Genomic DNA, 15217 nt, shown 5'->3' on the forward strand with positions numbered 1-15217 from the left:
TGTTGGAAAAGAAAGCTTACACAATGCTATCTGTTTAGGCAGGGACCCTATTTATTTAGGAACCCCAGTGCACGTAGCTACTGAAAAACACACCTAGTATGTCAGATCTAATCCCACAAACCTAAAAGGAAGGAACCAAATCTATTTTATCTTAAACATGAAGTTGGCCTTGCTTTTTATATTTTCTTATTTTAACTTGTATCTATTTATTACATAAAACAGTTACAGAGATAAGAGCCCTAGTTGATGCAGATCATGAAAGACTCTTCATCCCATTATAATGAGCCAAAGGCAGTCAAAGAGAGTTGGGATTTTCTTCTACAAGGCAAAACAAGCATTAGAATTTCTGTCCCACTTAGTCTGAAGATAGGCAGCTATAAACACTCATCAGTTTCCACTGTAGTCCCTGTGATGAACTGTTCTACTTTTCTTTTATAAATTCTTCTCATGAACTACACTGTTTAGTCTGGACCACTCATCTATGGTTTGAATTAATTTGTGTGTAGTATTGGATATGCATGGGGCTAATTCTGTGTTATCATTTTTACCATGAAGTGTCTCTGGCTTTTCTTTTATGGTCTACATAAACAGAGCTGATATGAGGACCTGGTTCAGAATTCCAGATTTCTCCTTTTTTCCTAACCCTGTTCTCCTCTGTCTCTCCCTGATCCCTATGCTATTACTTGCCTATGCTATTTCTTGACTTTTCTTTCTTTTTTTTTTTTCCCACTAGGTGTGATAGCAGTTGTGATATTCATCATCCTTTGCATCACTGCCATAGCTATACACATTTATAAAAAAAAAAGCATATACTCAAAAAATGAGACAAAAGGATCTGAAAATGAAGACAGTGCTGAATCTGCACTGAAAAGTGAGCTTAGTACACAAAACACTGCCAGTGAAAATCAAAAGGAATACTTCTTCTGACTGACATTCATGATTTAAATTAATGTAATAATGTGACTGTCTGACTTTCTTGATAAGCCAGGGGATCTCAATGGACAAGAAAGCTCTTGCACTCTACAGTAAACACAATGGATTTGAGACCTGTTATATTGCATAAGTTCAGTCTCAGTGATTGGTATAGGGGCTTCTTAAAATTACATGCTGTCCTTAGCTATTATACTGTAAATGCATTTTATGTAACAGTGAATTAGATATTGTAACCAATTTCATTGTTGGTAGTTTCCGACTGTTCTGATGTGACCTTCTGAAACTGAAGTTTAACGTACATCTTGAATATTATTTATAAATGAGAAAATTGCTACAAAGCTGTTCTAATCCTTCTGTTTGAAATATCATTTTGGAATTTTGGTCAAGGTGAAAAGTAGATTCTAATAGTTTGTGTTACTAAGGAAATTCTTTTTATGTTGCATTATAGTGATTCCTCATACTTCCTCAACCTGAGAATGCCTTTTGAACTGCTGTTGGCTTGTGGCAGAATCTGTTTGTGAGCCATGGATTTAGTTGTCCAAAACAAATTGTACTTCTTTCTCCTGGGAGGTGACTAGTGCCACCATTGTCTTTTTTTGCTGTTGTTGTTTGACAAGTCTGGCAGGACTTAAAACAAAAGGGTGTACAGTGTGTTGAAATGCTGTAAAATCTCTTTTTGGTGTTCACTCACTGTCAAGTGATGGAATCAAGTTAGACTCATACATATTCTAAGAATTTTAATTCTTAATATAATTAAGATAGTAATTAAGATATAATTATTAAAAAAAAAAAGAATTAAGGAAAATTAAGAATTTTAATAAAACTAGGACCTAAAAAGACAAAACTTTTATTTGGAAATATCAATTAAAATATTAACAATGGTTAAACTGCCATGAGTGAAAACACATAATGATGATCGATATTATTCTCCCTAGAAATTAGTACTGTTTCTTCTGTGAAGTTGTAGTGGTCTGTACATCTGGCATGCATTTCCTGAAAACATTGTGTGTGTGTATGATCTACTCCAGACCTCAAGATTAAGTTGTTAAAACTTATAGAATTTACTTATGATTGTTATGATAATGAAATAGGGAATTTAGAGTCTAGCACAGTGGCTGCTACTTTAATATTTGTTTCTTCATCCATAAGAGTACCTACACTAGATGAGATAAGGTCTGATTCTAGCACCAAAAACTAATCAGATGCTTACTATCCTGACAGAATACAAATGAGTTGCTTGTGATGTTGTATAAACAAATTATTAGATATGAAATATAGGCTTAAGTTGTTTAAACAGAAGAATGTAAAGCTACTATTGACGCCATAGGGTCTCTGAAATATCTATGTGGCCTTGTAAGAATGTCACGAGATTGACTGAAGGTATGTGTCCTTTGGAAAAGACATCTGGGAATGAAGTAGAATACCTCAAGGAATCTACAATAGCACCATATACCAATATTTATATAACTAATTCACAAAAAAGACTTTGTTGATTTGTTGTTGTTGTTGTAATATTTTTTTTTTTTCCATAGAAGACTGTGTGCCTAGAGCTAGAATCTAAGGAAGGAATCAGGACTTCTGTGTCCCTGTAGACCTGAAAGTTTAAAATTTAAATTTTTTCAAACTGATTTATACCTATTCCCATTGAAAGCAATGATAATGGTCACTGCTTTGCTCCTCTTTCAGTGGGAAGAAACAGAGTCAAACCTAGGCTCTGAGGCTTAGGAAATGTTTTTCATAGATGCCCAAAAACATTATAAAAGCATGTAAACCTGATATGGTGTTAAGAAAATATTAATCTTTACATTTATTTCCATATATAATTGTTGTATATAGAAATGTGAAGGAAAGTGTGATAATATATTTTAAAGCTTGTTTTCTTCTATCAATCTTTATTTTCGATTCTCAGAATTTTACACTCCCTTTTCTGCTTCATTCTGCTCATTTTTTCTTCATTTTTAGGAAAAAAAAGTATTTCCCTTTTTTGGTACTTGAAGGCTCTGAAATCAGAAATTTTTCAGCTTGATATGCACTGTTTCATATTCTTCTCAATTTTGCAGTTCTAAATGCATCTCTAGTGTAAGACTAAGGCTGAGTCTGAGGATCTAGGATCAAGAACTGTGTATATATACATCATGTATGTGTTGCTGTGTTCCATGGCAATAGGCTAGGAAGGTAAGGGAAGAATACGGGACACTTCTCAAATGATGAGAATGGATGAGAATACTTTATTTTTTATTTTTTTTTATTTTTTATTTTTTAGATCATGCACTCTTAATTTGCTACTTTAGTTCCTGTCAGTCTAGCTAGATACTTTGAAGAGCGAATTATGACCCCTTCTCTTCAAGGATCTGACCTAAATTGCACTGAATTGAAGAAGAGTCCTTCCATATTCTCCTCTGAAATTCAACCTTCAAAATCTCAAGGGGCTTTCCCTTCATAAAAAAGATATGCCAGGGTACACATTTTCATGTGACTCGTATCAACAATACTATTGAAAGACATAAAAATCATAGTTAACAATTTTAATTCGTGTGGGATGTAATACCCATGTGGTGGGATGTAACACCCATGGGGGACAAAACTTTTATGGCAGTGGTGATTATAATATATTTGATCAACAAAATAGACATTTTGAATGAATTATGACACAGAGAGAAAGAGAGTAAGAAAATGTATCCACATGAGGACAGGCTGGAAGTATGTAAATCTAACTTTTCAGTCATTTGGTTTTACTTCTATTTGCTTGCTTATTTTTATTGTATTTCTTGATGGAGAGAAATATTTCTTCTGTCACTTCATTTTCCTCCAAATGGATAATTGTTTTCTTTCACTATTCTTTCACTATTCTTTAGCATTTTTAAAGGGAACAGGAAGTCAAAAGCAGAGTAAAGCCCATATTTCACTAAACAATTAAAAAAAAAAAATGTGTATAAATACCTGTGTGAATGGAACATTATTTCATTCAAAGACCTTTTTACAGCATTTTATTTTGTGGAGGATTCTAAGGGGATAAACAAATTAATTTTGTTGAATGCAGATCTATCTGCAGGTTTGTAACATACAATAATTATATCTCTCTAAAAATGCAAATGCTCATTTTCATCTGTAGAAAGAGTGATCATTTATATGTCACCTGGATTCAAAATATACAGGTTTCAACTGAAAATAGATATAATTTGCAACTACTTGCTGCATTTCTATGGGTACAACAAAATGGTAGCACTGAAGTGCATTGAGACATCATACATCATTGTGCTGTCCCTTTTCTGAAACTTCCAATGTGTGACCTTTCACCTCTCTGATAATAAAATAAACTTTTTAAAATAAGGTGAGGAAAATATTTTTTATAAAATTTGTATTAAAAAGTTTAAAACTGACAACAGTATACTGATTTTTTTAACAGTAAAAATATGTAGAAGTCCACATAATATATTGGTGTCTGGTTATTTATATGTAATAGAACAAAGTGCTAATGTAATGAACTTGCTATGTATTGACACACTTTCTGTAGCAAACATTTTTTCTTAAGCATACAAAAAAAAAAAAGCACAAATGTTGGTGTATTAAAAAAAATGTCTGTGGGCACTAACTAGAAAGGGGTCATAATATATATTTAACATTTAGCACATAAATATAATTTAGTTAGATTTTGTAAAAAAACATCTTCCACTATATCTACTGTAGATTAATAATAGGTAACAAACTAAGTGCAGGATTTAACATGAAACATACTAATAGTCAATATAAACTTGCAACACCATTATTTATGACAGTGGTATACAAGGAAAAAAGTTTGAAGGAAAAAAAAAATCTAGAGAAGAATAAGTTGCAGATTTAGATTTAGATGCCAGTGTGAGATAAAATCAGAAAATTCAACTACTGAAGGTCTGCAGAGGACCAATAGGAAAACAGAGTTTTCAAATAAAATTAATTACCTTGAGAAGTAATTGTAGAAGTTTACACAGGAGATTGAGTTATAGCTCTATAGGGCATGTGATGCCACAAAGGAACACTGATCTTTGCAACAGAGAAGTATTTAAGTCAGAGAAAAATGTTTAAAAAATGTCAGAGAAAAAAAAAAAAAGAAAAAAAAAGTGCCCAATTCTCTGGGAGTAAAATGCATATTCTCTGATAAGTATGAAGAAAATGTGCCACAACTGACACTTTTAATATTTCATCAAATTAGACCCTTGCAGCTTAAGAATTGTTATATTGGAAAGTATACTGAATCCATAGTGTTTCTGATCACTTAATGAGATCGTACATTATTACAAAGAACAAGAATTAAAAAAAAAAAAAAAAAAAAAAACAGAAATTAGAACTGAATAAAAAGGTACAGGTGCAAAGGCACCGCAGTAATCTCAGTGTGGTGGTTTTTTTTTGTTTTGTTTTGTTTTAAGTATACTCAAGAACATTGTTAAAAGAATAATGATATGAAAGGATCTCCCCTTTAAATTTATGCTTTTCTAGGGACTTTTTGTTGGTAGTAGGAAGGAAGGGTGTACTGGTTTTCTGTACCAAAAGTGCTAAAGCTTCCCTTACAGAAGCTTTACAGAGAGAGTAAAAAAAAAAAAAAAAAAAAATTATTAAAAAAAAATGCTTATGGAACACGATTTTTTAAGAAGCTACACTTCTTTCTTGTTTTCAAAGGGTTGTCTGAAAAGTAATTTTTGACAAGGACTGGCACTGTTCTTTGGATACACTCTTCAAACCTCTTAATCCTTGATCTCACCAAAGTTATAGAAAGGAATGAAATATTATTCCTACATTGCAGAGAGTTGAATGCCTTTCCTACAAACACCGACATAAAGTTAAGTTTAATTTCATATAATTTTCTAATTTCCAGCTCTGATGAAATTTTAGTATTGCTAAGAAGATATAAATAACACTAAATAAATAAGTACTTATTAAATAGTGTGGTGTGTCCACAGGGGAAAAAATAAAAATAAATAACTAAGTCTCTACACATGAACAAATGGGGACAAACACACATACCCATGCTCGTAAAACAAATATGTAGTCAGAGCTAAGATTCCTTCATTTAACTATTTATATTGTGTCAAATATTAAAAAGTAGGCCAGAGCTGAAAAACACTACCCTCACCAATGCTGAAAAAATATCCAATCATTTTCAGAAAATACTTAACATTTCACGGTGGATTTGTTTTGTTCTGTTTTTCAACAGAATAAGAACACTGGAGCTAGTAATTTCTTACAGAACAGTAAGAGGTACAGAACTCTACTACAGAGTTCTGTGGTCTCTGATGACAGAAGAAAAGATTACAGTATCTCTCATGAATACTGACTGTATATCTCTCCCTCTCTTCCCCTCCCTACCTCCCCTAGCCCATTCACCCCACTGCAGCATCTAGGACTTGAGAAATGATTTGACTGATTGGACTGATCACAAACTACAGTCATATTATTCCTCCCTGCATTAAACAGCATATTTCATGTACTGTCCAATATGTGCCTTGGGAAAATACTAATCAATTAGTAATGTTTTCATAGAATCACAGAATATCTCAAGTTGGAAGGGACCCATAAGGATGATCGAGTCCAACTCCTGGCACCACACAGGTCTACCCAAAAGTTTAGAACATGTGACTAAGTGCACAGTTCAATTGCTTCTTAAATTCAGACAGGCTTGGTGCAGTGACTACTTTACTGGGGAGCCTGTTCCAGTGTGCAACCACCCTCTCGGTGAAGAACCTCTTCCTGATGTCCAGCCTAAACTTCCCCAGCCTCAGTTTAACACCGTTCCCACGGGTCCTGTCACTGGTGATTATGGAGAATGGGTCACCTGCCTCTCCACGCCCTCTCACGAGGAAGCTGTAGACTGCAATGGGTTCCCCCCTCAGCCGCCTCTTCTCCAGGCTGAACAGGCCCAGTGACCTCAGCCACTCCTCATATGTCTTCCCCTCTAGGCCCTTCACCATCTTCATAGCTCTTCTTTGGAAATTCTCCAACAGCTTAATGTCCTTTTTATACTGTGATGCCCAGAACTGCACACAGTACTCAAGGTGAGGCCGCACCAGCGCAGAGTAAAGTGGGACAATCACTTCCCTCGACCGACTAGCAATGCCGTGCTTAATGCATCCCAGAATACGGTTGGCCCTCCTGGCTGCCAGAGCACACTTTTTAATCAACTTATATTAATTCACAAGAAGCATATTTTTTTTTCCCATGCTGTTAACTGGCATTTAGGATGTATCAGGACTCACTGCTTTCGGTCAGGTGAGAGAATGGACAACGGTGAAAGACTCATAAGTCTGTGGAGGAAAAACAGCTACTTTAAATAGTTCTGAAGTCCAAGAAAAATTACAGTAGAATTGTAAATAGGTGTTACATCAGACTTCACAAATATTCATTTGTCATCAGGAACCTAGTGATAACAACATTGAGTGAATCATTAAAATAATACATGTATTACTCAGTAAACTAACAGATAGGACTTGGTAATCTTTGTATGCTACATATTTTGATACAACATGATCTTTGTTCCTCTATGTTATTCTGATATATGCAAGAACTTATCATTTTAAAACCAATGCAATCTTTTTGGAGTCTATGAGCTGATAATTTTTGTTGTTGTTGTTTTGAAAAGCAGAAGTGCCTTGCAAGTAATTTATAAAGTCAATGTTTAAAGGTCCCATCATAAAATTTTCTGAGTTAAAAAAGTAAAGGTTGCAAAACCAGCTATCACTACATAATATGAATTCAGTGATGGATGACTGTTTACAAATTATTTAAGTAATTAACAGATTTTCAGCTCCTTTGTGCAGTAACAGATATTTGTGGAGTGATCTCTGAGAAGCCCAAGAATATCTACCCCACCCTCTATATGTATGGCATTAAAAAAAAAAAAAAAAAAAAAGCCTTTAACATTTCCATTTCGGGTTCTTAAAAAGGAGGAAAATAATGAAGCTTTTACTATATTGATATTGATTTATTAATATTTGTAAAGCCCTTTGAAGGTGAAAACCTTTATGTAAATGGATAACATCATAATAGAAATGAGATTCAATCTTTTATTGGGCAAAAAATGTTATGGTAACTAACACTAATTACCTCTATTTACTTTAATACATTTATTTCCAGAGATGGTCCTTTTTCTTTCGGTCAGAAATAATAAAACTTTCCTGTTCTTTTATACATAAAGATAGAATGTCAAATGAATAAAGAGGAGAAAAAAGGACCCTGGACTATTTGATGTAGTACAGATTTGATTGCATGTCTTTCATCAGCAAATTAGAACCCAGAACGTTTTCATTGAACTAGATGGCTAATAGTTGAAGTAAACAAGGTAGGTGTTATATAGACAATACAAAACGCGGATTATAACAACATGTCTGTATTCTTGAAAAATGTTTCCTGCCAATGAATTAACCCAATATTAACATAATGCATATGCATTTTAAGTGGAATTTCTAGCTCCTTCTTACTAGCTTTGGCTGATTCATTACTTTTGCAACTTTTCAAAAATTATTTTCATATTTTAAAAATTATTTATTTAACAGGGTGTTAATCTTGTAACCACTGGTAACTGCTAGGTATACCATGTCTTATCTTTTACACTGAAGGGTAAAAATAAAATAAAATAAAATAAAATAAAATAAAATAATATAATATAATATAATATAATATAATACAATACAATACAATACAATACAATATAAAATACTACATTCTAAAACCTTTAAATCTATTGCATATGTAAACACTTCTTATATACATTAAAAAAAAAGAAAAAAGTTTATTTATTCACATGCATGTTTTATGCAATGTAGGAAATTTGCTACCTAAACAGAAATATATATGGGTTTTAGGTTTTGTTATACTTTTTTTTTTTTAATTTTCTTTCTTTCTGTCTTTCTTTTCTTTCTTTCTTTTTCTTTTCCTTCCTTCCTTCCTTCTTCCCTTCCCTTCCCTTCCCTTCCCTTCCCTTCCCTTCCCTTCCCTTCCCTTCCCTTCCCTTCCCTTCCCTTCCCTTCCCTTCCCTTCCCTTCCCTTCCCTTCCCTTCCCTTCCCTTCCCTTCCCTTCCCTTCCCTTCCCTTCCCTTCCCTTCCCTTCCCTTCCCTTCCCTTCCCTTCCCTTCCCTTCCCTTCCCTTCCCTTCCCTTCCCTTCCCTTCCCTTCCCTTCCCTTCCCTTCCCTTCCCTTCCCTTCCCTTCCCTTCCCTTCCCTTCCCTTCCCTTCCCTTCCCTTCCCTTCCCTTCCCTTCCCTTCCCTTCCCTTCCCTTCCCTTCCCTTCCCTCTCCCTCTCCCTCTCCCTCTCCCTCTCCCTCTCCCTCTCCCTCTCCCTCTCCCTCTCCCTCTCCCTCTCCCTCTCCCTCTCCCTCTCCCTCTCCCTTTCCCTTTCCCTTTCCCTTTCCCTTCCTTTTCCTTCCTTTTCCTTTCTTCTTTTATTTTTTTTACTTTTTTTTTTTTTTTTTTAGAAAAGCAAAGGCTGGGATAGAATGGCATGGATTTGGGAACTACTTTTACCTCTGTCAAATGTTGATTATGAATAAATTATTTTAAAGGCATTCTACAAAACGTTAATATTTAATCTACAAAAAAATAGACACCAGAGAGAAAACACTGAGAATTTAGCAGTAGATTCAGACCCACAGTACTGCCTCTTTATTTTCCATTTGAAAGTATTAGTAAATATTCTTAATATTTTATGATTTTTTTTCCATTAAATTCAGTGGCAGTAGAAACAGAGGTTTACGTGAGCTCAGAATAGGTACTCTATCATGGTTCCCTCACCATGGAAATTACACTTATTTATGAAATGATTTGATATTTTCAGATAGGGTGTTAATACTAAAGGAAGTCCTTTAGTAATTAGCAATCATGCAGGCCTTACTCTCGCACAACAAAAGCTCACCATGAAATTAATATATAAGTTGTTTAGCATCATGATCTGGAAATTATTGGTTTTCTGTTGCTATGTTTTTGTCTCTTTGATGCTCAGGTTCATAATATGTGCATCTGAATCAAAGTGATTTTTCAGTAATTAGCATAAAGATTATGGTATTACATTTCAGATGTCTGAAATGTAGATAACCTACTTTAGATAACTGTATCTAAACTGTACAGAGTAGATAAACTCTACTTTAAAGTAGTATTGATAGTGGTTAAGTACAAATCATGATTAAAAAAATAAATAAATAAATAAATAAAAATAAAAATTAGAGTATATTCCTGTACATCACATCTTGATAAAGTTCACTTTGTTTTACATAGAATGCTATGCTGTATTTATGACATATTCCCAGAACAGATAACAGGAATGAAAGTGTAAAATTCATAAGAAAAGAAAAGAATATAAAACAAGAGTTTTCTTTGTTGATAGCATTATTTTTATAAAAGTCCTGAACATTTCTTTTTATGGTACTATTTTTCAATTCATATGAAGTGTTTATTTGGGATCATGTTGTCAAGCACATCTCTTTTCAATTATTACTTTTGTGAAGCAAACATTAATTTTAGTTTCAAGCTGCTATCTAGCTGTCTATTTGCCTCAATAAACTATTTCAAATTGTAAATTAAGCACAACACGAAGTATCTACTACATATCTTATCTCTACAAAGTAATAGAAATAATTAACAATACCAGTAAATAGTAAGCTCTTATAGTTGACAGTCTTTTTTATGATTACAAATAAACCTATTTAGTTAGAATCAAATTAGGAAAGCATTAGTAAATGCTTGTTATTCAGTACTCTAGAATGGTTAAGTTCTACATCTGAGAAATCAAATAAGTTAAATAATGCATATTATGCTAAGAATGCTGCCCTCACGTAGAACCTGCTTGCCCAGTGTGGTACTTAGTACTGTTTAACAGTTATTTCTTCATTACCAGATTTATCCTAGGGTTCTGTACTATACTTAATATCCTTAAAGCTAAATACATTAGCAGTAAACACATCTTATTGCTTCACACTAGCCTTTTTTACTTCACTTGGGAATTTTCTCATCGCTTGCACCGCTGGATATGCTCTTAACTGTATAACTAGTTGAGATTCTGTAATTGTAATTACACGTAAGCTTGCTGCAAAGGGGGGGGCTGCTTTTTGTTTGTTTGTTTTTCCCATTACCTAGTCAGTTAACTAACAATAAGTCAGGTTTGTGAGTTGTCACCTGCACTGGACAGCATGGCTGTCCTCTTTCAATCCTGCTGAGCTGTGTGCATTTCAGTGTCACTGAGATGAATTCCTGAGAAAAAAGTATAATAATAACAACAAAAATATCCTATCACCTCTATTTGGTGCACAATGCTCCCAAGCACAATATGACCTGTCCTAGCTGACCAACTGTCACCTGTCATGTAGCAGTTCTCCCGAAACTTCATGACATGGGAAGGATTCAGAACTCTCTTGCTTTTAATCCACTTATAACCCTGGAAGCTGGGAAAAAAGCTTGCATGCTGCCGCTCCTGTAGGACACTGTACCAAAAGGAACACTAGGAGCAGCCACATATTTCTGAAAGAGGCTGGAGGCTGCATTTCAAGGTCAATAAATATAAAAATAATATAGATATATATATGATTATGAAAGCTAAAGCTGGTAACTTCTGCTGAAGCAGAAGGAAGGAAAGGAAAACACACCGGAAAAGGTGTCAGCAGGGAGGCTGCAATGCTGCAGTGCAAGGCTGTGACCAACGGTGACCTGCTATGGAAAAGGAAGAACTGTTGATTTCTGTCCCTAGCAGTGGGAAGAAAGACAGCAATGTGACCTTTGGGTTATTCTTTAAAGAATTTCCAGAGAAAATAAATCTCGGGAGTACAAACTACAAGCCACATAAGACAATAACATAATATCTCATAGTCCTTAAGAATGTGCTTCTTCAAAACAGCCATCCTCCGACAGACGGGATAAGAAAGGTTAGAAGTACTTACATTGACCCAGGGAGCAGATACCTGTGCAGTATTATGAATAAAATTAATAAATATTCAGTTTATACAATCACAGAATCACAGAATTGTTGAGGTTGATAGGGACCACTGGAGATCAGCTTATCTACCTCCCATGCTCAAGTAGGCTCATCTAGAGCAGATTGTACAGGACCATGTCCAGATGACTTTTAAAGTTCTCTAAAGAGGGAGTACTGGTGAGTACTTGGTTTAAGGTTAAAGGTTGGACTATATGATCTTAGAGGTCTCTTCCAATCTGAATGATTCTGGAGACTCTGCAAACTCTCTGGATAACCTGTGCCAGCGCTCAGTCACCCACACAGTAAAGAACTTGTTCCTGATGTTTAGACAGAACCTCCTCTGTTTCCTTTTGAGCACACTGCCTCTTATCCTGTCATTGTACATCTGTGAAAAGAACCTGGTCCCATCTTTGCACCCTCACTTCAGGTGAATACCCTGATAAGACCCATTCTGAGCCTTCTTTTCTTCAGGCTAAACAGTCCCAGCTCTCTCAGCTTTTCCTCGTATGAGAAATGCTTCAGTCTCTGTCAATTTCCTGGCCCTTCATTGCACTCTTTTTGGTATGTCAATGTCTCTCTTGTACTGAGGAGCCCAGAACAGGACACAGTTCTCCAGGTTTGGCTTCAACAGTGCAGAGGAGAATTGAAGGGTCACCTTCCCTGACCAGTGTTTTATCTGATGAAGACCTGGACACCACTCTTTGCTGCAAGGGCACATTGCTGTCTCATGTTCAACTTGATGTCTACCAGGAGCCCCAGGTCCTTTTCTGCAAAACCAAATTTCCAGCTGGGTAGCCTCCAGCATGTACTGCTGCAGGTTCTTCCTCATGAGCAGAGCTTGTATCCATAAACTGGTCATGTAAATTGAGTGGATTTTCTGAAGATGACACCATTAATGTTATAAAGATCATTAACAAGCCAAATTTATTTAGAAATCTTTACCAATGCATCTGCCACTAGTTTTCCTCCTTAATGCTATTTAAACAATATCAAGTGCTCTTTTTGAATTTATCATTATTCAAAATGAAACAAGTAAGTTTATTAGGAAATAATCAAAACCTATATAAATATTTAATTGAACTATACAAAGAATTAGTATTTCAGTAAAAGCAAACAAAAGTCATACAATAATTATTAGCTTTCAGAGATATTTTTGTTATTGTTTCCTACTAGATTTGCCATACATCTATGCAAGAATGAATGGCAGAATGAAAGGCAATGTTCTGCTTTTAACTTTGACTGTGATCAGTTCCCTAACTTTTATTTTTATTTTTTTGAAATGAAAGATTCTCTGTTTTAGAATTCATGTGACTGCAAACAATGTAAGGAAGAGCACTAGTCAGATAGCCACTGACTTTTTCCTTTATGTAAATTCTAGATGTCTTACTCTGTTTCAGCAGCAGTTATTGTAATAGACTTATGGCCATTTGTTGTTGTTGTTGTTAGGTTGGGTTTGGTTTGGTTTGGTTTGGTTAGGTTAGGTTAGGTTAGGTTAGGTTAGGTTAGGTTAGGTTAGGTTGTTTTTTTGGTTGTTAGCTTATTTGTTTTTCAGTATAATTTGTAAAAATGGTCTACTTGCTGTAAATTCTTTATTGAGTTAGTTTGTGAATACATTGCATGTATCAAATTTTATGACATTGTTTCAACACAATACAAAATTATATGGGCTACAATAAAAGGAAAAGTGGCTTTGTTGTGGTTTAAAATGGTAGGCAGATAATAAGCACAACACAGCAATTCACTCACTCCTCCCACACACAAACCTTCTCAAATATGATACAGGAGAGAATCAGAAGGAAAAAAAGGAAAAAAAAAAAAAAAGGAAAAAAAAAAAAAAACTTGTGGGTTCAGATAAAGGGTGTATAATATAATAGAAACCAATGGGAAAATAATGATGATGATAATAATGTTGACTGAAAAAAAATATATATAAATACACACAAAATATGGGATGTACATTACAACTGTTCACCACTAGCAAACCAACACCCAACCAGTTCCCAAGCAGTGGTCCCTGATACCAGCCAACATTCCCAGTTTATTTTTATCCCTCATGATGTCATATGCTTTGGAAAATCGCTTTGCAAAATTTGGGTCAACAGTCTTGGCTCTGTCCCCTGATAGACTCTTGTGTATCTCCAGTCTCCTTGCCAACAGAGCACTATGAGTGTCATCATCATCACAGAACAGCTTAGATTGGAAGTGACTTTAAAAATCATCTACTTTCAACCTCCCTGCCTTTATTGTCATCTGCAAACTTGCTGAGGGCGTACTCAATCTCTTTGTCTATGTTGTAGATAAAGATGTTCAACAATACTGGCCTCAGGACAGACCCCCAAGGGCCACCACTCATCACCAGCTTGCACCTTGCCATAGAGCCATTGACCACCACATGCTGGGTGCAACCTTCAAGCCACTTCCTTATCCACAGAATTGTCAGTCCTCCAAACCCACATTACTCCAATATGGAGATCAGGATGTCATGTGCGGTGGTGTAAAAGGTCTTACAGAATTCCAGGCAGCCTGTAGTAGACCCCAACCACAAGGTGTCCTTGATTGGTCCTGTCCTTAAATTTTGCCCACAAGCTCTGAATCTGTTGTAGCCGTTTCTCAGAGGCATCTCTTAGCAATCAATCCCTTCCCCAACATAGAGAGCAACATCCCCACCCCTCCTTTCCTGCCTATCTCTTCTGAAAAAATGATAGCCCTCTATTCCAGTGTTCCACTTATGTGATCCATCCCAACATGTTTCCATGATAGCAATCAGGTCATGGTTTTTTGTTTTTTGTTTTTTTCCTAATTGCACTGTGGCTTCCAACTGCTCCTGGTTGTTTCCTGTGCTGCTTGCGCTTGTGTAGGGGCACTACAGCTGGGCCATCGGTCGATTAACTTATCCAGAAGAACCCTTCCTGATTGCTTTGGGACAGTTCACACGTATTTCCTGGTGGTTTCTTAAAGTGACAATGTTCTCAGGTTTTCTTCCTTCAGTCGGACGTACATCTCCTTCCTCCACCACATCTAGTTTAAAGCCCTGTTAATAAGCCCAGCCAGCTTACATCTGAGAACACGCTTGCCCCACCTGGTCAGGTGCACCCTGTCTGGTGTCAGCATACCCAGTCTCTCAAAAATGCATTGTAGAAACCAAAACCCTGAGCATGGCACCAGCCACACCGACAATCATTCACTTGGTCTGTTCATCTTCTTGAGCTCCAGTCTCCAACTGGGAGGATGGAGGAGAACACTACTTGCACTCCTGAACCCTTCAACATCTTTCCAAGGGACAAAAGACACAAAAGTCTCTTCTGATTTTCAGAGTCTCCTAGTTGCAGCCTCGTTTGATCCTATGTGAAAAAGTAG

At 35.6% G+C, this 15217-nt stretch overlaps 1 protein-coding gene across 3 annotated transcripts in view; it reads left to right on the forward strand.

Moving 5' to 3' along the window:
• CNTNAP4 (contactin associated protein family member 4) overlaps positions 1–5818 on the forward strand; it is a 269217-nt gene extending 263399 nt beyond the window's left edge. For 2 of the 3 annotated variants that reach the window (XM_066988100.1, XM_066988101.1), the window contains exon 24: positions 734–5817. In XM_066988100.1, coding sequence (XP_066844201.1) covers positions 734–927 — 194 coding nt within the window. In that variant the 3' untranslated portion in view covers positions 928–5817. Of the gene's footprint in view, positions 1–733 lie in introns of all 3 variants that reach the window. The other variant, XM_066988102.1, reaches the window with a different exon arrangement.
• The last annotated feature ends 9399 nt before the right edge of the window (positions 5819–15217 follow it).

This window comes from Anser cygnoides, chromosome Z, assembly GCF_040182565.1.
Source record: "Anser cygnoides isolate HZ-2024a breed goose chromosome Z, Taihu_goose_T2T_genome, whole genome shotgun sequence".
Classification (NCBI taxonomy): domain Eukaryota; kingdom Metazoa; phylum Chordata; class Aves; order Anseriformes; family Anatidae; genus Anser; species Anser cygnoides.